The sequence below is a fragment of the Elephas maximus genome, chromosome 6, assembly GCF_024166365.1.
Source record: "Elephas maximus indicus isolate mEleMax1 chromosome 6, mEleMax1 primary haplotype, whole genome shotgun sequence".
NCBI lineage: Eukaryota > Metazoa > Chordata > Mammalia > Proboscidea > Elephantidae > Elephas > Elephas maximus.
In genome coordinates, this window is record NC_064824.1 from 45,736,408 (window position 1) to 45,763,003 (window position 26,596).

A 26,596-nucleotide genomic window follows, 5' to 3' on the forward strand; every position below is an offset into this window, starting at 1 on the left:
ATCCACGGCAAATCTCATTTCCCCCTGCTTTCCTCACAATTCTTAGAACACCGGGAATATAGGATATAACCTCCCACTCTGTCCTTGGCTTGGACAGCTAGACCGGACCTACAGGTCCTTGGAGGTCACACCTGGGCACCACTACTATCCCGGAAAGCCAATTCCAGGCATCCTTGACCTTTCACGTGCACGTGGAGCGACTACAAGTCCCGGGATGCGCCGCGCCAGGCTCCGAGCCGGGGCGAGGGCGGGCGGATCTCCGCAGTGACGTCACGGTCCGGGGCGGGCCCGGAGGGGTGGGCGGGGCGGAGGGCGGGACCGGGAGGCTGCGGAGCGCCCGGTGCTGATGCAGGATGGCTGAGCGCGCAGGAGCCCGGGAGGTCTGAGCCGGGAGAGGCTCGCTCCCTGCGCGTCGCCTCGTCCGCCCGCCTCGTGTTCGCGGGCAGGTGGGGCCGGGGTGCAGGGCAGGGGCAGGGCGGCGCCGGGGGCTGGTAGGTTGCCTCCCTTCCCGGGCTCGGAGCGGCCAGAGCTCCCCAGCAGCCCGAGTTCACGATGACCTGCTGAGAAGCGGCGTCGGAGGCTGCAGGAGGCAGCCTCGCTGCGGGAGGTGCGGTTCGCGGCCTCCTCCCTTGTCGTGCGGAGCCCCGGCCCCCAACCCATCCCCGCGCCCCCTCCCCGCAGCCGGTCGAGATGGCGGATCCAGCCGAATGCAGCATCAAAGTGATGTGCCGGTTTCGGCCCCTCAACGAGGCGGAGATCCTCCGTGGGGACAAATTCATCCCCAAATTTAAAGGCGATGAAACCGTGGTGATTGGGGTAAGTGGCCGAGGGGCCTGGCCTCCCCTTCAGTTTCGCGCCGCAGCCCGACTCCCCGACACCCCAGACGAAGCGGAGATGCTCGGGTCGCCCCTTCGGACATCCCCGAGGGGCAGACCCCGCACCCCGGGTGGACTGAGGAGTGACCCCCCCCACCCCACCCATAATTCCCTCCAGGTTGGGTGGAGGGAAGCTGGGGGTGGCGGGGCGGGCCCCGGTGGCGGGGGTGGGGGTGGGAGGCGAGGAAGGGCTCGGAGCCGCCATTGTTCGCGGGGTGGGGGCCCGAGTGGGCCTATTGTTCCCTGTCCTGGCCACGCCGCGTGGGTAGTGTTGGGTACCCTCAAGCCCGGGTGCCGGGGCTTCTCTTAAAGTATGAGCTATGTAGCCCACAAATGCTTCCAGGAATCAGTTCGATTTATCGAACACTTTGACGACTCCTCTCACGATCTTAGCGAAAAATGAAGAAAAAAAAAAAAGGTATTGGAAATATCCTGGCCTCGACTCGGAGCTCCCGCGGCGGCATAGACGCGGCTCCCTGCGGCGTTTCGTCTTGCCCCGCGAGGAAGCCTGGGGTGGGGGAAGGGGACGCTGGTGGCCTTGGTGTATCCTGGAGGTCTGGTGTGTCTCGTTCCGCTTCCCCTCAACCCAGGCTTCCTTGGACGTGGAGCCTGGGTTTGACCCCCTCCCTGCTTGGGCTACCCCCCACCTTGTGTTGGCGGATCATGGGATGTGCTTCCTACGGGGTGGAGGGAAGGCTGTGTCCCTATCTGTGGAGCGAAGGGACCCAGAGCGCACCAGATAGCCCATCTGTGCCAAGAGCAGAAGTTACTTTGTGTGGTTAGAGGCCCCCTCCCTCTTAACCTCTTTTCCCACCTTTCTCACCGACTTAGCGCTCTTCTGCTGCCGGAGCTGCTGGTGGGGGGAGGGGATACCACTGGGTTTTAGTTCTTTAAGGAATATTTCAGCCCTACCCTCCTCCTTTTCCCCCACCGCGGTCCCTAGCGTGCGGCTGACGGTGCCCCCTTTGTATGCCAGTGGCGTGGGGAGGGACTGAGTTAATGGGAGCCTCCTGGTCCCCGCTGACATGTTCTTGGCAGCCCGCTCGAGGCTGCTCTTGCAGCCTTGCCGTCCCCAGCATTGATTAAATGATGTCATCCCGATCACTGAGCATGCTCCGACTAACCCCCTCCCTCCCACCCCCCCCCCAGTGGTTAGTGTATTTAGGTCAAATGATTGACAGGTGACAATTTACCGAGGGGCTTGCTGAAGCTGTCTGAGTCTGTCTGCACACTGGAAGTCCCCAGCATCTTCGCCAAGGTTGTTTTGCCGCAGTCCCTGCGAAGGGCCCCGGGGACCAGCAGGTGCTAGCTGTAACTGTAGGGTGGTGGCTCTTCGCGCCTGTGGAACCGAAACGGCTTCATTCTACACCTTCTTTACCAAGGCAGCTCTTGATGACTCCTCCACTCCCCATTTTCACAGTTACCAGAAAACCATGACTTCCAAATGCTACGCAGATGGGTATTCTTTCTGAGAGTTGACCTATGAGGGTGGGAAAGAGGGTTTCCTCCTTGCTTGTGTTTACTTGCAGAGATTTATGCTACAATTACTGATGAGGAGGGAAATTCTGCAGTTAATGGCGGGTCAGGGTTAGTGACATATCCATGGCCAGAAACTGGGGGCAGATAGTGGCTTGTTTGGGTTAAAGTTAGAAGTCTGGGTCTGCCTACGGTCTGATCTGCTATTTCCTGAGCCAGGCTGTGATTTAGAGTGGGAGTTACTCTGGACATCTAGTCCCTGCCTCTTGGCTGGTAAGAAATTTTTAACAGATAATTGTGTAGCACTGGAACATGTCCTGGTGACCCTAATTTTTTTTCCAGCGATTTTAAAGAAGAGCCTGGAGAAGTTTTCTTTTTCTTCTTCTCCTCTTCTTCTGATAAAGTGAGGTGGATTAATAAATTATCTTTTTGATCTGTGTGCAAAGCAGAGATCTTTAATTTTAGGCTTATCCTTCTTAAATATTGTGATGATAACATAAGTGTCTATAATGTAAGTGGAAACCCTGGTGGCATAGTAGTTAAGTGCTGTGGCTGCTAACCAAAGGGTCGGCAGTTCGAATCCGCCAGGCACCCTTTGGAAACTCTATGGGGCGGTTCTGTTCTGTCCTAGAGGGTTGCTATGAGTTGGAATTGACTTTGATGGCAGCGGGCTTAGTTTTTGGTTTATAATATAAGTATATTATTTTCCCATCTATATATATGAAAAAAAAACTTTTTTGTTTTTTTTTATATATGTGGGTCGCTATGAGTCGGAATCGAGTCGACGGCACTGGGTTTATATATATGTTATTAACTAAGTATATTGAAGGAAAGTCACCATATAAACTAACAGGTAATTTAAACAAAAACCTTTGGGTGTGAATATACTTGTTTTTAACTGGAAAGTGATTTTTGCTTATCCTACTATAAGCCTTTAATACAACAGCCAGTTTTCAGCTCTTTTTTTTTAAAATAAACTTTTTACTGAAGTAAAACATGCATATACAAAAGTGTTGTAAGTGTACAGTTTGATGAATCTTCACAAAGTAAATGGTTTCTTGTAACCACCTCCCAGATTAAGCACCACAACATTCCCAGGACCCTAGAAATGCCCCAAATGGCTCCCCTTTAGTCACTACCTCCCCCCAACTCAGGGTAATCACTATTTGACTTCTAATACCATAGATTACTTTTTCTGGTTGTTTAAATTTTACGTGTGTAGAACCATACAGTGTGTGCTCTTTTGTACATGGCTTTTGTTCACCATTGTGCTTATTAAATTCATCCATGTTGTAGCAGTTCATTCATTCTCATTGCTCTATCGTATTCCATTATATAACCCTAACCACATCAGTGGTTAAGTTTACGAACTGTGCTCCACAGGGTTTTCAGTGGCTGAGTTAACGAAAGTAAATTACCAGACCTTTTGTCTGAGACACCTCTGGGTGGACTTGAATCTCCAGCCCCCTTTTGGTTAGCAGCCAAACGTGTGATATTTGAATAGTTCCAGTTTGGGACTAATACGGATAGTGCTACAGTGGACATTGTTTTACACCTCTTTTGGTGAACATGTGTATAGAACATAAGACTGCTGGATGTTATAGGATGTTGGGACTTGGGTTGGCATGAGCTAGGACCCTTCCCATTAACTAAAGGAAATGATGGTTTTGGCAGACTGTATCTTGCATTATACACTGAGTAGAATGGCCCCAAGTCAATTCAGTTGGAATTGGCTGACATGGCTCACTTGGGTCTGCCTCATGGGGGTACTCCCTTCCTTATCTCCAGAGGTGTAGACTGTGTGGATGACAAAAGAAGCCTGGAAGCAAACAGAAATGCCAGTTGCATTCATTGCCAGCTCAGACAATGGGAAAGAATGAATTTCAGTGGAGTTAGCTTTTAGTTCAAATCGAAAACCCCTGAGATTCTTTGTGTTTTTGAAACCTCCACCAAAGCTGAAGTTACTTTTTTTCTTTAAAGGTCTGTCCAGTTCTTATGGAGGTGTATGCTGACGGGGATTTTGCAGGTGGAATTTCTAGATATCTTTTTTAAGAAAATACCTCGTGTTGGAGGAATCCTCTCCACCATACCTGCGTTTCTTTCACCTCATGTACAAAACTTTCTTTACTTGACCATTCCAGCCACGATCTCTTACCACTTTGAACTCCTTTAGTATTTATTTTGTATATCATCTTATTTTTTGCCTTAGGTTGTAATTATTTTTTAATCATATGTCTAATAATACAGTGGGCCATGGGGGGAAGGACGGAAGGGAGCAAGGGCCATCCATGTTTTGCTTCTTTTATACTCCCCAGGGCCTTGCCCATAGATGGAGCTTAATAAATATTTATTGATCTCTTTGTTGATTCTGGAGGTCTTTGCTTTGATATGACTGACTTATTTATGGACCCTTAAAATATGGGTCTGTAGGCTGCAGGTCCAGACCTGTTGCTATAGAGTCAATTGTGAGTAGTGGTTAAAAAATAATTTTTAAGACAAGTACTATTCTTCTGAGCAGGCCTAGTAAAATAGGATATATTATTCTTAAATGCTATAGAAAATTTGGAAAGAACTGTATTCAACTTTGTAAAATTTAGGAGAGCTAATGACACTGGTGGTGAGGTGGAAATATAGAGGGGGGGTGGGGGGGCCTAGTGATTAGGAAAGGGCCTCCTTGCCATGACACATTAATTCGTCAGAGAAAAATATTGGCTTTATAGCATTTCTCAGAGTACTCTTCCATTAGCAGCTAAAAATCCTGGTGAGTCATCCAGTACTTTGGTTTTGATGCAATTGTATTGATGGTAGCTCTGACTTGGAGAGTTCCGGTAAAGTGCTTTGAAATGGACTTTTACACTTCAATTTCCACCTGTTGGGCTTTCCTCCTGTTTGCCATCCTGGGATAGCAGGTCTTATGAAAGATGGGTGCCTCCTTCCGAGGCATCGTAAATTCTGGCCTGTGTGAGAGCCGAAGCAAAACAGCAGCCACAAACCCTGTGCTGGTCAGTGATGTGGAAAAGGGCCTCAATCTCTGGGAGCTTGGATTAGTGCTGGGCAGTGGACGGGCAGGAAGGGAGGGGCTGGCAGGAACAGAAACAAAATTCTAAGCCTGAGTTATCTTTTGGGAGATTAAGGCCTAAAGAAGAAGTATGGGCAGGCCCTAGAATTTTTCTTTTTTCCCAAAGTAATGGTCTTTAAAAGTAAGAACATTGTTAAAACTTATTATTAAACTTACATACAGTAAAAATACTTGTTTTGGGTGTACCATTTCTGTGAATTTTCACAAATTTATAGTCATGTAACTATCCTGTTTTATGTTTCTATTGCTGTCATAACAAATTACCATAAATTTAGTGGCTTAAAACAACACGTATTTATTATCTCGTAGGTTCCATAAGTCTGAACTCTGGCAGGCTTGCTGGTTTCTCTGGTTAGAGACTCATAAGGTCAAAATCAAGGTTTTGGCAGGGCTGTGTTCCTTCTGGGGGTTCAAGGGGAGAATCCATTTCTTTGCTCCTTCAGGTTGATGGCAGAATTCAGTTCCTTGGGGTTGTAGGACTGAAGTCCCTGTTTCCTTGCTTGCTGTTAGCTGGGTGCCATTCTCAGCTGCTAGAGGCCGCCCTCAGGTCCTAGCCATATGGCCCCCTTTGTCCATCTTCAGAGCCATCACTGGCAGGTTGAATCCCTTTCATGCTTCACATCCTTCTTGCCTCTTCCGTGGCACATCTTTCTCATGATTTTTTTTTGCCTTCCTCTTCCAATTTTTTTTTTTTTATTTTATTAACTTTGTTGTTGTTGAGACCATGCACAGCAAAAAATATACCAATTCAGCAATTTCTATATGTACAATGTAGTGACATTGACTACATTCTTTGAGTTGCACAACCATTCTCACCCTCCTTTTCTGAGTTGTTCCTCCCCCAGTAATGTAAATTCACTGCCCCTAAAAGATTCCTGTCTAATCTTTCAATTTGCTATTGTCAGTTTGATCCCATATGGATAGTTCTTAAAGGAGTATACCAGACTTTTTTTTACTAGTTAAGCTAAGCTTGTTGTTTGGTTTTGAGAAGACTGATTCAGGGATAGTTTTGGTTTAAGGTTTAAAGATTATCTCAGGGTAATAGTTTCAGGGGTTCATTCAACCTTCATGGCATTGGGAAGTCTGGAGTCCATGAGTATTTGAAATTCTGTCCTGCCTTTTCCCCCTTTTAATTAGGATTCTGCTATGAAATCTTTGATCAAAATGTTCAGTAATGGTAGCTGGCACCATCCAGTTCTTCTGGTCTCATGGGAAAGGAGGCAGTTTTTCATGGAGGCAGTTAGCTTCTTCTTCCTCTGTTGCGCCAGGTGAATAGAGACCAGTTGTTGTGCCTTGGATGGCCACTTGTAAGTTTTTAAAACCCCAGACACTGTGGAATGAACTAGGAGGTAGAACAGAAGTACTAAATATGTTATTAGGCCATAACTGGGATGTCCCCATGTAACCATGACCCTGAACCTCCAAACTAGTGAAACAAATCCTGTGAGATTTTTGGTTGTACATAAGCAGTCTCACTAGCTACTCTTTTTTTTTTTTTTTTGGTCCGTCTGATAAATATGTCTGTCACACAACTTTTGCGAATTTAACTTTTTACAGGCGTACAACTTATTGACTGCAATTATGATTGGCTGTGCAACCCTACCCTTTATCAACATGGTATTTCCATAGCCTTTATCCCCCTCTTCCTCCTTCCCTCTCTCCCTTCCGTGCCTGGTAACCACTAATAAACTTTGTTCTCTTATAGTTGCCTTTTCTTGTCTTTTTATGTAAGTGAGGTCATACAGTTTTTGTCCTTTTGTGATTAACTTATTTCACTCAGCATAATCTCTTCCAACCCCTTCCGTATTGTAGCATGTATCAAGACTTCATTTCACCTACTGGCTGAGTAGTGTTCCATTGTGTGTATGTACCACATTTTGTTTATCCATTTTCTGTTGATGGGCAATTAGGTTGTTTCTACCTTTTGGCTATTGTGAATAGTGCTGCAATGAACATTGGTGTACAAGTCTCTGGTTGAGTCTCTGCTTTCAAGTCTTTTGGGTATATACCTAGGAGTAGAATTACTGGGACATATGGTAGTTTTGTTTTCAGTTTAAAAAAAAAAATTTATTGTGTTTTAAGTGAACGTTTACAGAGCAAATTAGTTTCCCCTTCAACAAATTGTACACAAAGTGTTCAAGTGATGTTGCACTGTGTCAGCACTCTCCCTGTTTCCACCCTGAGCTCCCCCTTTTCTTTTGTCTGGTTTTCCTACCCCTTCCAGCCTTCTCGTCTTTTCTTTTGGGTAAGTGCTACCCTCTTGGTCTTATATAATTGTTCTATGTTGTGTGTTCTTTTCTGGTGTTATTGTTTATTTTATAGGCCTGTTTCTATGAGTTGGAATCGACTCAACAAGAACAGGTTTTTTTTTGGTTTGGTTTGCTGCATGGCTGAAAGATGGTTTCCAGGAATGGCTGCAGTTCCAAGTCCAAAGGGTGTCTTAGGGCCATAGTCACGGGGGTTCCTTAAGTCTCTATCAGGCCAATAAGTCTGGGCTTTTTTTACGAATGCATTTTTTGTTCTACACTTTTGTCTCGCTCTTGCCAGGACCCTCTATTGTGATCCTGGTCACAGCGGTTGGTATATTTTTAGTTTTTTGAGGAACTGCCACACTGTTTTCCACAATGGCTGTACTATTTTATGTTTTCAGCAGCAGTGGGTAAGATTTCAAATTTCCCCACATCCTCCCAAGATTTGTTATTTTCAGACTTTTTTTTTTTTTTTTTAATCCTAGCCGTCCTAGTAGGAGTGAATTGTTATCTCATTGTGATTTTGATTTGCATTTCTCTGATGGCTAATGAAGCTGAGCATCTTTACATGTGTTTGATGGACATTTGAATTTCCTCTTTGGTGCAAGTGTCTATTCAAGTCCTTTGTCCATTTTATGATTGGGTTATTTGTCTTTTTGTCCTTAAGTTGTTGAAGGTTTATATATATTTTCATTATTAGATTCTTCTCGGATGTACGGTCACCTAAGATATACTCCCAGTTGGCACCTTGTCTTTTCACCTTTTTAATAGTCTTTTGATGAAAAATTTTTTAAATTTTTCATGAGTCACCATTTATTTATTTTTGTCTTTTGGTGTTTGTGCTTTTGTTATTATATTAGATAATCTGTTGTTAAAAGTTAGGCTTGACAGTGTTGTCCCTGCTTTTTCTTCTATGAATTTTATGGTTTTAGTTTGCACATTTAGGCCTTTAATCCATTTTCAATTTGTGTATGGTGTGAGGCATGGATCCCGTTTCATTTTCCTGCATGTGGAAATCCAATTTTGTCAGCACCATTTATTGAAGAGACCCTGCTCTTCCAATATTAAGGGCCAATGTGATTACATTGGACCCACTGAGAAAATCCAGCATAGTTTCCCTATTTTAAAGTCAGCTGATTAGCAACCATCCGAGGCACGATGACATCACCCGAGAGTGGATTAGCTGTTTCTTGTAAATATACCCTCTGAAGACATGCTTGAGTAAACATAAGAGTGTAGCCATCATGTGTCACATGCTACTGGAGGCCACTCACTATTGATGAGTACACAGCCAGTGCTATGTAAATGAATGGGGCTGCTGGAAGAAGCTGAAGACTTGAACAGAACTGAGTGTGAAATCATCAGCTAGTGTGTATGGATTTTTCAAGTTGCTTAGCTTTTCTGAGCCTCAGTTTCTCATATTTAAAGTAGACATAATAACTACTTATAGAGATCTTAGGATGAAATGAAAGGAACTAGTTGAAACAGTATCTGGCCCAGAGAAAATGCTCAATGAATACCAGTTATCTCCCACTTTCACTATTCCCCTTGTAATTTTCCTTATTTGCAGAATCAGCTTTGTCCCCCCAAATTACTGCCCTACTCTGGCTATCCCTGAAAGCCCTTCTTGCTTTCCCATTTCTTATACCTTTTCCTCTTTTTCCTGCCTGGAATAGCAAGTCTTTTCATCTTATCTGTGCCATTGTCAACCCTCCTTGAAGGCAAATCTCATGTTCCATTTACATATAGAATATATGATCGACTGTTACTTTCATCGGCAATAATCATATATGTGGTTATATTTATATCTATCATCTATCTGGAAACCCTGGTGGAGTAGTGGTTAAGTGCTACGGCTGCTAACCAAGAGGTCAGCAGTTCGAATCTACCAGGCGCTCCTTGGAAACTATTGGGCAGTTCTACTCTGTCCTATAGGGTCGCTATGAGTTGGAATCGACTCCACGGCAGTTGGTTTTTTTGGTATCATCTATCTATCTGTCTGCCTGTCTGTCTGTCTATCTATCTGCCTGTCATCTCTATCTGATCTTTTTGTCTATCTATCTACCTATCTAAACCAAAACCAAACCTATTGCTGTCGAGTCAATTCTAACTCATAGTGATCCTTTAGGGCAGAGTAGAAATGCCCCATAGGGTTTCCAAGGAGCAGCTGGTAGGTTCAAACTGCCAGCCTTTTGGTCAGCAGCCGTAGCTCCTAATCACGGCATCACCAGAGCTCTCTCTCTCTCTATGTATCCTCCAGGGGTCAGGAACTTCTTTAAAATTTTTTTTTTTAATGCCTTTGTCTCCTTTACTACTATAGTTGTATAGTTGCTTAGCAAAGATTTCTTGATTGATTGAGGGTTCCTTTTTTCCCTGATTTCTGCCTGACCAATTTTTGCATTTCCTTAAATACCTTGGCTGTCACTAGCGATTTCTGTCAACTTCTATGGTGCTGGTCTGGTCCAACTTCCCTATTTAATGAGAATGTTTTCCATCGTCTGCTCTTATTCCCCATTCAAAACAGGAGTCCTCCCCCACCTTTGGTTTCCTGTTAGTCTCTGCCTCAGATTTCTCATCCATGTTCTACTTATTAGAAAGCAAAAACAAAATTACCTACTCCCTAATGCTTTCTCGTGAGTTAATAAAAACAGTCCCTTGACAGATGCAATTTCACCTTATTTCTGCCAGCTTTTCCATGAAATCCTGTTCTTGTGGCTGAGAAATCTCCTCCCTTAAACCCATTTGCTGCGCAGGCTCCTTTTAGTAGGAATTGAGCTGTTTTGAGTTTCATTTGTAAATAGCACAGAGAGGGGGAGGAGGTTCCTCATGACATCTCTCCAGCACCAAACAGGAGCCTGAGACAACAGGCTAGGATTAACTCCTGGCTCTGCCCTCTTAATTGTATAGCCTTGGGGGCTCACACCACCCTCCACCCTACAGGGTTCTTGTGAAGTTTAAGTGAGCGTGTAGAGTGCTGAGCACAGTGCCTGGCGCCAGAAAATGTAAGCTATTACCAGACCCATTAGTGGTTATTTCTCTGCACTGCTGTCAACCCAGATCCCTCAGAGGTTCCTAGGCGCCCTCAGGTTGGAGCCAGGACGCCTCAGAGGCACATTCGAGGCCCTCTGCACTCTGCTCCTACCTCCCTTTCTAGTCTTACGCTCTCATTCCATGTTCCGTCTGTGCTTACATTTCCCCCAAAGATTAGGCCCCTGGATTCCTGGCTCTCCCAGCCCAGCTGCTCACACCTGCTCACACCCTAAATCTTACCTGCATGGCAAGCACCCATTTGCTTTGAGAATCTCATCCTACCCTGCCTCCTCTGAACCTTTTTCTAACCATCTTCCCTCCCCCACACCTCAGGCTTGGCCAGGTAGAATTTGCCACTTCCCCCTTTGTATCTACTGCACACCGCACACTTCCTGATTGGACTTCCCCAGCCTACATTTTCATTTATTTGGGTGTATGTGTTCTGTCTGAGTTGGAATTGACAGGCATCGTGTTTGGTTTTTGGTTTGGTTCTGTCTCTAAATTAGACTGAAAACCCCTTGAGGGCAGGAAATGTGTCTTTCACTTCTGTTTCCAAGGCCTGAACAGTACCTGGGACAGAGTAATTGCTCTTTATAAGATCTTTTTTTTTTTTTTTTAATAACTTTTATTAAGCTTCAAGTAAACGTTTACAAATCCAATCAGTTTGTCACATATAAGTTTACATACATCTCACTCCCTGCTCCCACTTGCTCTCCCCCTCTTGAGTCAGCCCTTTCAGTCTCTCCTTTCTTGACAATTTTGCCAGCTTCCCTCTCTCTCTATCCTCCCATCCCCTCTCCAGACAAGAGTTGCCAACACAATCTCAAGTGTCCACCTGATATAATTAGCTCACTCTTCATCAGCGTCACTCTCCCACCCGCTGACCAGTCCCTTTCATGTCTGATGAGTTGTCTTCGGGGATGGTTCCTGTCCTGTGCCAACAGAAGGTCTGGGGAGCATGGCCGCCGGGATTCCTCTAGTCTCAGTCAGACCATTAAGTTTGGTCTTTTTATGAGAATTTGGGGTCTGTATCCCACTGATCTCCTGCTCCCTCAGGGGTCCTCTGCTGTGCTCCCTGTCAGGGCAGTCATCGATTGTGGCCGGGCACCAACTAGTTCTTCTGGTCTCAGGATGATGTAGGTCTCTGGTTCATGTGGCCCTTTCTGTCTCTTGGGCTCTTAGTTGTCGTGTGGCCTTGGTGTTCTTCATTTTCCTTTGCTCCAGGTGGGTTGAGACCAATTGATGCATCTTAGATGGCCACTTGTTAGCATTTAAGACCCCAGACGCCACATTTCAAAGTGGGATGCAGAATGATTTCATAATAGAATTATTTTGCCAATTGACTTAGAAGTCCCCGCAAACCATGTTCCCCAGACCCCCGCGCTTGCTCCGCTGACCTTTGAAGCATTCATTTTATCCCGGAAACTTCTTTGCTTTTGGTCCAGTCCAATTGAGCTGACCTTCCATGTATTGAGTGTTGTCTTTCCCTTCACCTAAAGCAATTCAATAAAAAAACCCTCTCCCACCCTCCCTCCCTCCCCTCGTAACCACAAAAGTATGTGTTCTTCTCAGGTTTACTGTTTCTCAAGATCTTATAACAGTGATCTTATACAATATTTGTCCTTTTGCCTCTGACTCATTTCGCTCAGCATAATGCCTTCCAGGTTCCTCCATGTTATGAAATGTTTCAGAGATTCGTCACTGTTCTTTATCGATGCGTAGTATTCCATTGTGTGAATATACCACAATTTATTTATCCATTCATCCGTTGATGGACACCTTGGTTGCTTCCAACTTTTTGCTATTGTAAACAGAGCTGCAATAAACATGGGTGTGCATATATCTGTTTGTATGAAGGCTCTTGTATCTCTAGGGTATATTCCCAGGAGTGGGATTTCTGGGTTGTATGGTAGTTCTATTTCTAACTGTTTAAGATAACGCCAGATAGATTTCCAAAGTGGTTGTACCATTTTACATTCCCACCAGCAGTGTATGAGAGTTCCAATCTCTCCGCAGCCTCTCCAACATTTATTATTTTGTGTTTTTTGGATTAATGCCAGCCTTGCTGGTGTGGGATGGAATCTCATCGTAGTTTTAATTTGCATTTCTCTAATGGCTAATGATCGAGAGCATTTTCTCATGTATCTGTTGGCTGCCTGAATATCTTCTTTAGTGAAATGTGTGTTCATATCCTTTGCCCACTTCTTGATTGGGTTGTTTGTCTTTTTGTGGTTGAGTTTTGACAGAACCATGTAGATTTTAGAGATCAGGCGCTGGTCGGAGATGTCATAGCTGAAAATTCTTTCCCAGTCTGTAGGTGGTCTTTTTACTCTTTTGGAGAAGTCTTTAGATGTGCATAGGTGTTTGATTTTTAGAAGCTCCCAGTTATCGGGTTTCTCTTCATCATTTTTGGTAATGTTTTGTATTCTGTTTATACCTTGTATTAGGGCTCCTAGGGTTGTCCCTATTTTTTCTTCCATGATCTTTATCGTTTTAGTCTTTAAGTTTAGGTCTTTGATCCACTTGGAGTTAGTTTTTGTGCATGGTGTGAGGTATGGGTCCTGTTTCATTTTTTTGCAAATGGATATCCAGTTATGCCAGCACCATTTGTTAAAAAGGCTATCTTTTCCCCAATTAATTGACACTGGTCCTTTGTCAAATATCAGCTGCTCATACGTGGATGGATCTATGTCTGGGTTCTCAATTCTGTTCCATTGGTCTATGTGCCTGTTGTTGTACCAGTACCAGGCTGTTTTGACTACTGTGGCTGTATAATAGGTTCTGAAGTCAGGTAAAGTGAGGCCTCCCACTTTCTTCTTCTTTTTCATTAGTGCTTTGCTGATCCGGGGCTTCTTTCCCTTCCATATGAAATTGGTGATTTGTTTCTCTATCCCCTTAAAATATGACATTGGAATTTGGATCGGAAGTGCGTTAAATGTATAGATGGCTTTTGGTAGAATAGACATTTTTACTATGTTAAGTCTTCCTATCCATGAGCAGGGTATGTTTTTCCACTTAAGTATGTGCTTTTGAATTTCTTGTAGTAGAGCTTTGTAGTTTTCTTTGTATAGGTCTTTTACATCCTTGGTAAGATTTATTCCTAAGTATCTTATCTTCTTGGGGGCTACTGTGAATGGTATTGATTTGGTTATTTCCTCTTCGGTGTTCTTTTTGTTGATGTAGAGGAATCCAAGTGATTTTTGTATGTTTCTTTTATAACCTGAGACTCTGCCAAACTCTTCTATTAGTTTCGGTAGTTTTCTGGAGGATTCCTTAGGGTTTTCTGTGTATATAATCATGTCATCTGCAAATAGTGATAACTTTACTTCTTCCTTGCCAATCCGGATACCTTTTATTTCTTTGTCTAGCCTAATTGCCCTGGCTAGGACTTCTAGCACGATGTTGAATAAGATCGGTGATAAAGGGCATCCTTGTCTGGTTCCCGTTCTCAAGGGAAATGCTTTCAGGTTCTCTCCATTTAGAGTGATATTGGCTGTTGGCTTTGCATAGATGCCCTTTATTATGTTGAGGAATTTTCCTTCAATTCCTATTTTGGTAAGAGTTTTTATCATAAATGGGTGTTGGACTTTGTCAAATGCCTTTTCTGCATCTATTGATAAGATGATGTGGTTTTTGTCTTTTGTTTTATTTATGTGATGGATTACATTAATGGTTTTTCTGATATTAAACCAGCCTTGCATACCTGGTATAAATCCCACTTGATCAGGGTGAATTATTTTTTTGATGTGTTGTTGGATTCTATTGGCTAGAATTTTGTTGAGGATTTTTGCATCAATGTTCATGAGGGATATAGGTCTATAATTTTCTTTTTTTGTGATGTCTTTACCTGGTTTTGGTATCAGGGAGATGGTGGCTTCATAGAATGAGTTGGGTAGTATTCCGTCATTTTCTGTGTTTTGGAATACCTTTTTTTTTTTTTTTTTTTCAGAAATAGTGGTGTTAACTCTTCTCTGAAAGTTTGGTAGAACTCTGCAGTGAAGCGGTCCGGGCCAGGGCTTTTTTTTGCTGGGAGTTTTTTGATTACCGTTTCAATCTCTTTTTTTGTTATGGGTCTATTTAGTTGTTCTACTTCTGATTGTGTTAGTTTAGGTAGGTGGTGTTTTTCCAGGAATTCATCCATTTCTTCTAGGTTTTCAAATTTGTTAGAGTACAATTTTTCATAATAATCTGAAATGATTCTTTTAATTTCATTTGGTTCTGTTGTGATGTGGTCCTTCTCGTTTCTTATTCAGGTTATTTGTTTCCTTTCCTGTATTTCTTTAGTCAGTCTAGCCAATGGTTTATCAATTTTGTTAATTTTTTCAAAGAACTAGCTTTTGGCTTTGTTAATTCTTTCAATTGTTTTTCTGTTCTCTAATTCATTTAGTTCAGCTCTAATTTTTATTATTTGTTTTCTTCTGGTGCCTGATGGATTCTTTTGTTGCTCAGTTTCTATTTGTTCAAGTTGTCGGGACAGTTCTCTGATTTTGGCTCTTTCTTCTTTTTGTATGTGTGCATTTATCGATATAAATTGGCCTCTGAGCACTGCTTTTGCTGTGTCCCAGAGGTTTTGATAGGAAGTATTTTCATTCTCGTTGCTTTCTATGAATTTCCTTATTCCCTCCTTGATGTCTTCTATAACCCAGTCTTTTTTCAGGAGGGTATTGTTCATTTTCCAAGTATTTGATTTCTTTTCCCTAGTTTTTCTGTTATTGATCTCTAGTTTTATTGCCTTGTGGTCTGAGAAGATGCTTTGTAATATTTCGATGTTTTGGACTCTGCAAAGGTTTGTTTTATGACCTAATACGTGGTCTATTCTAGAGAATGTTCCATGTGCGCTAGAAAAAAAGTATATTTTGCAGCAGTTGGGTGGAGAGTTCTGTATAAGTCAATGAGGTCAAGTTGGTTGATTGTTGTAATTAGATCTTCCGTGTCTCTGTTGAGCTTCTTACTGGATGTCCTTCTCCGAAAGTGGTGTGTTGAAGTCTCCTACTATAATTGTGGAGGTATCTATCTCGCTTTTCAATTCTGTTAAAATTTGATTTATGTATCTTGCAGCCCTGTCATTGGGTGCATAAATATTTAATATGGTTATGTCTTCCTGATCAATTGTCCCTTTTATCATTATATAGTGTCCTTCTTTATCCTTTGTGGTGGATTTAAGTCTAAAGTCTATTTTGTCAGAAATTAATATTGCTACTCCTCTTCTTTTTTGCTTATTGTTTGCTTGATATATTTTTTTCCATCCTTTGAGTTTTAGTGTTTGTGTCTCTAAGTCTAAGGTGTGTCTCTTGTAGGCAGCATATAGATGGATCGTGTTTCTTTATCCAGTCTGTGACTCTCTGCCTCTTTATTGGTGCATTTAGTCCATTTACATTCAGGGTAATTATAGATAAATAAGTTTTTAGTGCTGTCATTTTCATGCCTTTTTATGTGTGTTGTTGACAATTTCATTTTTCCGCATACTTTTTTGTGCTGAGGCGTTTTTCTTAGTAAATTGTGAGATCCTCATTTTCATAGTGTTTGACTTTATGTTAGTTGAGTCGTTACGTTTTTCTTGGCTTTTATCTTGAGTTATAGAGTTGTTATACCTTTTTGTGGTTACCTTATTATTTACCCCTATTTTTCTAAGTAAAAACCTAACTTGTATCGTTCTATATCGCCTTGTATCACTCTCCATATGGCAGTTCAATGCCTCCTGTATTTAGTCCCTCTTTTTGATTATTGTGATCTTTTACCTATTGACTTCCATGATTCCCTGTTATGTGTATTTTTTTTTTTAATTAATCTTAATTTGTTTGTTTTTGTGATTTCCCTATTTGAGTTGATATCAGGACGTTCTGTTTTGTGACCTTGTGTTGTGCTGATATCTGATATTATTGGTTCTCTGACCAAACAATATCCTTTAGTATTTCTTGTAGCTTTGGTTTGGTTTTTGCAAATTCTCTAAACTTGTGTTTGTCTGTAAATATCTTAATTTCGCCTTCATATTTCAGAGAGAGTTTTGCTGGATATATGATCCTTCAGTGTTCTGTATATGTCGTCCCATTCCCTTCTTGCCTGCATGGTTTCTGCTGAGTAGTCTGAACTTATTCTTATTGATTCTCCCTTGAAGGAAACCTTTCTTTTCTCCCTGGCTGCTTTTAAAATTTTCTGTTTATCTTTGGTTTTGGTGAGTTTGATGATAATATGTCTTGGTGTTTTTCTTTTTGGATCAATCTTAAATGGGGTTTGATGAGCGTCTTGGATAGATATCCTTTCGTCTTTCATGATGTCAGGGAAGTTTTGTGTCAGGAGTTCTTCAACTATTTTCTCTGTGTTTTCCGTCCCCCCTCCCTGTTCTGGGACTCCAATCATCCGCAGTTTATCCTTCTTGATAGAGTCCCACATAATTCTTAGGGTTTCTTCATTTTTTTTAATTCTTTTATCTGATTTTTTTTCAGCTATGTTGGTGTTGATTCCCTGGTCCTCCAGATGTCCCAGTCTGCATTCTAATTGCTCAAGTCTGCTCCTCTGACTTCCTATTGCATTGTCTAATTCTGTAATTTTATTGTTAATCTTTTGGAGTTCTACATGTTGTCTCTCTATGGATTCTTGCAACTTATTAATTTTTCCACTATGTTCTTGAATAATCTTTTTGAGTTCTTCAACAGTTTTATTGGTGTGTTCCTTGGCTTTTTCTGCAGTTATCCTAATTTCATTTGTGATATCTTTAAGCATTCTGTAAATTAGTTTTTTATATTCTGTATCTGAGAATTCCAGGATTGTATCTTCATTTGGGAAAGATTTTGATTCTTTTGTTTGGGGGGTTGGAGAAGCTGTCATGGTCTCCTTCTTTAAGTGGTTTGATATGGATTGTTGTCTCCGAGCCATCACTGGGAAACTAGTTTTTCCAGAAAATCCGCTAAAAAAAAATGCAGTCAGACCCCTATCAGAGTTCTCCCTCTGGCTCAGGCTATTCGGATGTTAATGAAGCCGCCTGGGGAGGGTGGGGGAGGGAACAGAGAGATAGGAGAGTAGCACCTCAGAATATAGCCAGAGTTGCTTGTCTTGCTTGGAATGACTATTATATGAGATTCCCGCGGGCGCGTCGCCTATGTGTGCTGGCCGTGTGGAGATTGCCCCCGGGGGGTCTGGCCTGCTGGAGTCACGGTCAGATCCTCCGCTTCCAGCCCCACACCCAGCGTCAAGGCTCCCCTACTGGGACGGTGCACTCTCGACTCCAAAATCAGTCGCTGCCTCCCGGGGACTTCTGGTCCCTCCAGCCGCGTGGCCGTGCCGCCCCTGCGAACCAGGTGGGCCCCCTCCCGGGGTTAGTTCAGATGGGTAGAGCAGCTCCCCGTGCTTGTGCCGTGACCGAGTGTCCTGGCTGGGACGCTGTTCTCCCCGCTCCAATACCAGTCGCTGCCTCCCGGGGACTTTTCCTATCGGCTACGTCCCACGCCGCCCACGCGACCCGGCTGGGCCCCTTCCCGGGGTTAGTTCAGGGGGGTGGAGCAGCTCTCCGTGTTTATGCCGTACCTGCGTCCAGTCCAAATCCCGGCGGGACGGTTCCCCGGCTGGGACGCTGCTCTTCCTGCTCCAAGACCAGTCACTGCCTCCCGGGGACTTCTACCGGCTGCGTCCCACGCCGCCGCGGAACCGGCTGGTCCCCCTCCCGGAGTTAGTTCAGGGGGGTGGAGCAGCTCTCTGTGCTTGTGCCGTACCTGACTGGTACGCTGGCTCCAGGCTCTGGAAACAATCGCTGCTTCCCCGTATTAGTTCGTTCTCCGTCTCTAAATCTGTGTTTGTTGTTCAGGGTTCGTAGATTGTTATGTATGTGATCGATTCACTTGTTTTTCCGTGTCTTTGTTGTAAGAGGGATCCGAGGTAGCGTCTGCCTAGTCCGCCATCTTGGCTTCGCCCGTATAAGACCTTTTTTGAGGGAAGTGAAGGAATGATGATCCTCCTTGGCTCTCAGAGCCTGGGGTTATTGGCCTGCAATGTCACCTTGACCTCTGCCCAGGTCTGTCTTTCCATCTTTGGAAGTTCTTCAGTTATATTGTTATGGTCTTAGAGGAAATACCCTTTTTGAGTCCTGATATACTGCATGCTCACTGACCAAAAATTCAGACCATATAGAAAAGCATGAAGAAGGTTAAAGTCATTTTTAATTTTACTAACCAGAAACACAACAGTTAATACTTTATTGTATATTCCAGCTTTTTTTTTACTCTTATAATCCACCTTTTGAAACGAAGATGTGATGTTATAAATCTACTTTGAAACCCCCTGCTTTACTTAACACTTCCTCAGACATCAGCATTTTTAAAGGTTGCATATAGTCCCATTATATGTCTAATCAGTACTTCATTTAACCATTTTCTACTGATGGACTTTTGAGTTTTTCTCCTCTATTGTAAACAAAGGTGTGATATACATTGGTACAAAGGTGTGATATACATTGGTACACACACCTCTTTGTGTCTTTGTCAATTATTGTGTTAGAATACATCCCTAGAATTGGGATTGCTGGGTAAAAGGAAATAGATGACTTTAAGACAGCCATAGTTGCAGAGATGGTGAATTGTCTTCTGTTTTTTATTCTCACCTCTCTGCCTACCTCTTAGAATCAGGTGCTCAAATAACTGCCAGTTTGTTTCATAAGGCATCCCTTCATATCTCAGCTAAATTAAATTTTTGCCAAAAGTGTTTGCTTCGTCATGCACTGTTAATCCACAAATCTAGAACGCGGCAATGCCTTCAGAGTTTGAATGTAAGCCATAGGATTTTGTAGGCCGTCTTCTGTCAGTTTCAGTATCCAAAAGGATGTTGTTTCTTGCAGGTGATCAAAAGTTAAATCTCTCTCTTGAGGCAGACAGAGAGAGTTAGTGGCCAAAATTGTAGTCTTTCTTAAAGAAAATTAGGATGGATGTGCCCTTTCTTCTTGGTGTTAATGCTGAATGGCCTATGATGGGTTCTGGGGAATGGTGAGTTGAGAAGGCATAAAATAGCCCTCTCAGAAAAGCTCTAGAGAGAGCTGCTTTTTTTTTTTTTTTTTTTTCTCATCTGTGATTACTAGGCACTCTTTTAAAAAGACTTACTATATAAAATCTCAAACATACACCGAAAGTAGAAAGAATGACAAAATGGACCCCCATGTGCCCTGACTAGTTTTAACCATCATCGACAAATGGCCAATCTTATTTTTCCTATATTCATCCCTTATCCCTTTCCCCTAATCCTACCAAATTATTTTAAAGCAAAATCTCACATCATTTTATCCATAAATACTTCAATATGTATTCCTAAAATGTAAGGTCTTTTTAAAAAAAACATGACCACAATAATATTATTACAAATAAACATTAACAATAATTCCGTAATATCACATACCCAGACAGATTCCCTCGTTGCCTCAGAATAATTCTAACAGTTGGTTTGTTTGAATCAGAATACTCAGTACTATTGATTTCAAGTCAGAAGAAGGAGAACTGCTCAGACGTATTGACCTTGAAACAGGGGGCTGTACTCTGATGGGACTCATGGAGAGTTATGTGTGCCTGTGGAAACACACACGGAGCAGTCAGGGCTAATCAAGAGTCCCAGCCCACCACCCTTAAAAATGGTCACGTCCCAGTTATCCTTTTTAGTAAGCCAAATGGTGGTGTTAGCTGTGCCCCTCAGAAAAGCTATTTAAAGAGCTTCATGCTTTACAATCTGGTGCTTTTCTCCCTTGCTTTAGTCAGTGTTATGGATTGAATTGTGTCTCCCAAAATGTCTGTCTACTTGGCTAGGCCATGATTTCCAGTATTGTGTGATTGTCTGCCATTTTGTCATCTGTTGTGATTTTCCTATGTGTTGTAAATCCTACTTCTATGATGTTAATGAGGCAGGATTTCAGACAGTTACTTTAATGAGGCAGGACTCAATCTACAAGATTAGATTGTATCTTGAGTCAATCTCTTTTGATATCTAAAAGAGAGAAGCTGAGTAGAGAGACGGGGGACCTCTTACTACCAAGAAAGTAGTGCCAGGAGCAGAGCGTGTCCTTTGGACCTGGGGTCCCTGCACTGAGAAGCTCCTAGACCAGGGGAAGTTTGATGATAAGGACCTTCCTCTAGAGCCTAAGAGAGAGAAAACCTTCCGTGGAGCTGGTGCCCTGAATTCAGACATCTAGCCTCCTAAACTGTGAGGGAACAAACTTCTGTCTGTTAAAGCTATCTACTTGTGGTATTTTTTTGTTATGGCAAAAACAAAAACAAAACAAGCCTATTGCCATCTTGTCAATTCCGACTCATAGCGACCCTATAGGACAGAGTAGAACTGCCCATAGGGTTTCCAAGGAATGGCTGGTGAATTTGAACTGCCAACCTTTTGGTTAGCAGCCGAACACTTAACCACTGTGGTACCAGGGCTAATTAAGACAGTCAGCTTGCATAAACATCAGGAAAACAGGCAAAAATATACCTCTCATTTGCCTTCCAATCTCAGTACTGGCCAATATTAGATTAGTACCAACTACCTTCACAGTAATTCTTTTAGGTGTGTCTAGGTATGTTTCTACCACCCGTCTGTCAGTTTGTCATACTGTGGTGCCTTGCATGTTGCTGGGATGCTGGAAGCTGTGCCATGAGTATTTCTAATATCAGCAGGGTACCCCATGGTGGACAGGTTTCAGTGGAGCTTCCAGACTAAGACAGACTGGAAGAGAGGCCTGGTAATCTACTTAAGAAAATTAGCTAATGAAAACCTTACGGATCATAACAGGACATTGTCTGGTTTACTTGCTTTGGACACGTCATCAGAAGGGATGGAGGAGCACATCGCGTTTGGTGAGATGGACTGGTATAGTAGGTGCAATCTTGGGCTTGAACATGCTGGCTTGAATATTGTGAGGATGATGCAGGACTGGGCAATGTTTTGTTGTACATAAGGTCACCGTGAGTTGGAGTCATCTCAGTGGCAGCTATCTGTCTGTCTATCTATAATATTACCTTTTCAGTCAGTGATACTTATCCTTGGTGTGAATTGAGTATTAGAAAATAAATCCACCGAGCTTAAGAAGGGAAAGCATGTGAGATGAGAATTCAATATTAACACAATGCTTTAAGGAAAAAAAGATTTGTAGTTCTCTTTTTATGTTTCTTGTTCCTTCTTTACTCGTTAAAAAGAAAACTTTTGAAGGGAGATGGTTCAAAGTGCAGTGGAAAAACAAATCCTAATAATTTATGCTTTAAACTTCCTTGACTGCAGGGTGTGGTCAAAAGAGCTGCAAATCAATAATTTTATTTTAGAGGCATTTTATCTAAAGACAGTTCTTATATAGTTCTGGATGGAAAAATCCCAGGTATCGTATGCTTTCTTCTCAGCTCTCACAAAGTGATATCTTTCCCATTTCCGGGACTCAGTAAGTCCCATGAGGAAATGCAGAGCCATGTCTGCTTCAATCCTCTGAGGAGGTTATGTCATAGTTTCTCTCTGAATGAACTGTCTGGCACCTCACTCCTTTGAGATTATTGATTTTCATCTGTGAACCTGGGTAAATAACAACTCCATCTGACATCAGAAACTTCCCCCAGATAGCCCTGGGGGACGGGAATTTCTATCCCCCATCGCTAGCCGCCTCCTCCCCCAGAGCAAGAAACAAATGCCAGTCTGATTGGTCAGCATCCAAACCTCCGTTGGTCCTGGTTACTGGTGGGCAAGGATTCCTTGTGAAGCAGTGAGTTCCTTCCTGCCTCTGGCCTCTGTGGTAAGCTGACCTCTGCAGAGACAGACTGGCCTCCTGGGCTGGCTTCCAGAGGCTCTTCCCCCAGTCTGGTGATGCTGCCCAGTGAATAAGTTAGGGCAGCCTACAGATTCAGGCTGGGCTGGTCTGGCCTCAAGATTCAGAATAGACAGGGGTGCAGTGGTGAGATGGGTAGGGAAAGGAAAGAAGAGGGCCATGTAGCCCTCAGCGCCCTAGACTTTGGCCAGGCTCAGTGGGAAGACCAGTGCTGGTGCATTTGAACCAAGGCGGTGGATGAATACTGGTATGGATGAATACTTCCTGTGTAGAGCAAACACAGCACCCAGCAGGAGGGGAGGACTGCAAAGAGAGGCTTCTGGTATTCTTGGGTCCCTGGCACTAATGTCATCATAACTCGTTGCCATTGAGTCGATTCCAACTCATAGGCCAGAGTAGAACTGCCCCATAGGGTTTCCAAGGCAGTAATCTTTATGGAACATTTTTTTTCCTGCAGAGGGCCTGGTGGGTAAGTTCAGACTTGGACCTTTCGGTTAGCAGATGAGCACTAAACCGCTGTGCCATTAGGGCTCCTTAATGCCATCATAATAGCATCAAATCCTACCACTAACTACTAATAGTTTGTATAATATTTGTACCAAATAAAATTTAAAAGAGAAGTGTGCAGCTCTTGGTAATAATTACTAAATAATGCAACCTACTAATGATCTGTTCAGATAAGTGGGGGAAAAACATTGCTTGCTCATGTGTTTGTTAAATTTTCCTTAATAAATTTGGCACTTGGTAAAGACTGGCTTGAGAATCCATTTTAAACAATACTTCTGGTCTAGACATTTATCTAAAAAGTTATCTTAATAAAGCAGAAAATACATAGTTATTTAATATTTACCTTTTTAATTCTATTAAAAATAAATATAAAGCAGCAACATATGGATTAATGGACAAACTTAAAATTAAATGAGTTTGTCATTACTATGAAAAGTACGTCTTTTAATAAAGAGTTGTTTTTATGCACTATAGAGTTTTTGGAGCTTCACTCTAATACTGCCCTATCCAATGCAGTAGCCACTAGCTACATATAACTACCAAACACTTGCAATATGGGATGTTTGTTGTTGTTGTTAGGTGCCGTTGAGTCAATTCCGACCCATAGTGACCCTACAGGACAGAGTAGATCTGCCCATAGGGTTTCTAAGGAGCGGCTGGCTAGTGGTTCTAACTGCTGACCTTTTGGTTAGCAGCCGAGCTCTTAACCACTTCGCCACCAGAGCTCCATGGGATGTTTAGTAGATATAAAATATACACCAAATTTCGAAGACTTAGTACAGAAACAAAAGAATGGAAAATATCTCATCATTTTTTAATATCAATTGCATGCTAAACGGTAATATTTTGGATTTATAATTTTAAATGACATTAATAAACCGGACCTGCTGTTTTTACTTTTTTTTCAAAATTTTATATTTATGTTGTGGCTGAGAGTGTATGCTGCAAAACATACACCAATTCAACAGTTCCTACGTGTAGAATTTAGTGATTACGTTCTTTAGGTGGGACAACCATTCTCACCCTCCTTTTCTGAGTTTTTCCTCTCTCATTCACATAAACTCACTGCCCCCTAAGATTCCTATCTAATCTTTCAAGTTGGTGTTGTCAGTGTCATTCCATATAGATAGTTCTTACAAGAGCATACCGCTTAAGGCAGACCTATTTTTTTTTTTTAACTGGTTAAGCTAAATTATTGTTTGGTTTCAAGATGACGTCAGGGGATATTTTTGGTTCAAGGTTTAAAGTTTATCTCAAGGTAATAGTTTCAGGGGTTCATCCAGCCTCCATGCCTCCAGAAAGTCTGGAATCCATGAGTATTTGAAATTCTGTTCTGCGTTTTCTACCTTTTGGCAGGAATCTTCTATGGAATCTTTGATCAAAATGTTCAGTAATGGTAGCTGGGCACCATCCAGTTCTTCTGGTCTCATAGCAAAGGAGGCAGTTGTTATGGAGGCAGTTAGCCACACATTGCATATCCTCCTCCTGTTCCTGACTTCCTTCTTCCTCTGTTGCTCCAGGTGAATAAAGACCAGTTGTTGTGCCTTGGCCAATTGTAAGCTTTTAGACCCCAGGCACTATGCAGCGAACTAGGAGGTAGAACAGAAGCACTAAACATGTTATTAGGCCATTTAACTGGAATGTGTCCTTGAAACCATGACCGTAGGAGGCAAATCCCATGAGATTTTTGGTTGTACATAAGCAGCCTCATCAGCTACTCTTGTTATAAATATATCAATCACATAACTTGCCAGTTCAACTTTTTATAGGTGTACAACTTACCGACAGCAATTACAGTAGTCAGCTGTTCAACGCTACTCTTAATCAATGTAATTCTTCCATCACTGTTAACCCCCTTTCCTCCTCCCTTCCACCCGTAAAAAAAAAAGAAACCCGTTGCCTTCGAGTCAGTTCCGACTCATAGCAACCCTATAGGACAGAGTAGGACTGCCCCCATAGGGTTTCCAAGGAGCATCCGGTGGACTTGAACTGCTGACGTTTTGGTTAACAGCTATAGCTCTTAACCAGGACAACCAGGGTTTCCTCTGCCCCTGGTAACTGCTAATAAACTTTAGTCTGTATATATTTGGCTTTTTGTTCTTTTATATGAGTGAGGTCATACAGTATTTTTCCTTTTGCGATTTGGCTTATTTCGCTCAGCATAATGTCTTCAAGCTCCATCCATACTGTAGCATGTATCAAGACTTCATTTCTCCTACTGGCTGAGTAGTATTCCATTGTATGTATATACCACTTTTTGTTTATCCATTTATCTGTTGATGGGCATTTAGGTGGTTTCCATCTTTTGGCTATTGTGAATAGTGCTGCAGTGAACATTGGTGTACAAGTCTCTGCTTTCCACTCTTTGGGTGTATACCTAGGAGTGGAATTGCTGGGTCATATGGAAAAAAAAAAAAGACCCAAAAAGCAAGCCCATAGCCGTAGAGTCGATTCCAACTCATAGTGATCTTATAGGTCAGAGTAGAACTGCCCCCAAAGGGTTTCCAGGGTCATTCGAACTGGTAACTTTTCAGTTAGCAGCTGAATGCTTAACCACTGTACTACCAGGGCTCCATATGGTAGTTCTGTTTTTACTTTTTTTAATGTGGCTACTAGAAAATTTAGGAGCCCCAGGGTGGTACAGTTAAATGCTGGACTACCAACTCGAAGGTTAGCCGTTCAAACCCACCCAGGGGTGACTCAGAAGTAAGGCCCGGTGATCTGTTTCCAAAAGATCATAGCCTTGAAAACCTTATGGAGTGCAGTTCTACTCTGCACCCTTGGGGTCACCATGAGTTGGAATTAACTGGGTGGTAGCTAACAACAACAGGTGGCTCAAAGATTAGGAGGCGCACTACTGATCAAAAGGTTGGTGGTTAGAACCCGCCCAGAGGCACCATGGAAGACAGGCCTGCTGATCTGCTTCCAGAAGGCTGCAGCCTTGAAAACCCGTAACAGTTTTACACTGACAACCGTGGGGTTGCCGTGAGTCAGCATAAACTCAACTGTTTTTTTTTTTTTTTAAACTAGGAAATTTAAAATTACGTGTTTGGCTGTAGTTTATGGCTGGCCTTATGTTTCTTTTGGGCAGCACTGCTTTAATATTTACATGCCAACACTGATTGTTTTTGCTTTTATTTCAGTTCGACTTAGGTACCTTGGGGGCCTATTGTGTGCTAAGCTCAGTACTAAGTATTGTAGACTTGCTGTGGTAGGCAAGACAAGATTCCTGCCATCAATAACCATATAGTCTAAAAGGAGAAAAACCAAACCAAACAAAACCAAACCAAACCCGTTGCTGTCAGAGTCCATTCCGACTTATAGCAACCCTGTTGGACAGAGTAGAACAGCCCCGTAGGGTTTCCAAGGAGTGGCTGGTGAATTCGAACTGCCCACCTCTTGATTTAGCAGCCAAGCTCTTAACCACTGTGCCACCAAGGCTCCAAGTAAGTAAAAAATTTAGTGTCCAGAGAGGCGGAAACAAAGCCTTATTGGAAATACAAAGAGAGAGAAAGCCCATTAGTGTGTTCAGGGGAAAGCAAGCAGAGGGGCATTTGAGCTTTATCTGGAAGCCCAGGCAGGAATCTGCTTTGCAAGCGGAAAATCCCCTTTA

General features: G+C 42.8%; 1 protein-coding gene across 1 annotated transcript in view; it reads left to right on the forward strand.

Annotated features, from left to right (window-relative positions):
* The first annotated feature begins 306 nt into the window (after positions 1-306).
* The window catches only part of KIF5C (kinesin family member 5C), a 208,058-nt gene continuing 181,768 nt past the window's right edge, over positions 307-26,596 (forward strand). Inside the window, exon 1 of the mRNA XM_049887162.1 lies at positions 307-816. Within this exon, the coding sequence (XP_049743119.1) occupies positions 691-816 (126 nt within the window). The 5' untranslated portion in view covers positions 307-690. The remainder of the gene's footprint in view (positions 817-26,596) is intronic.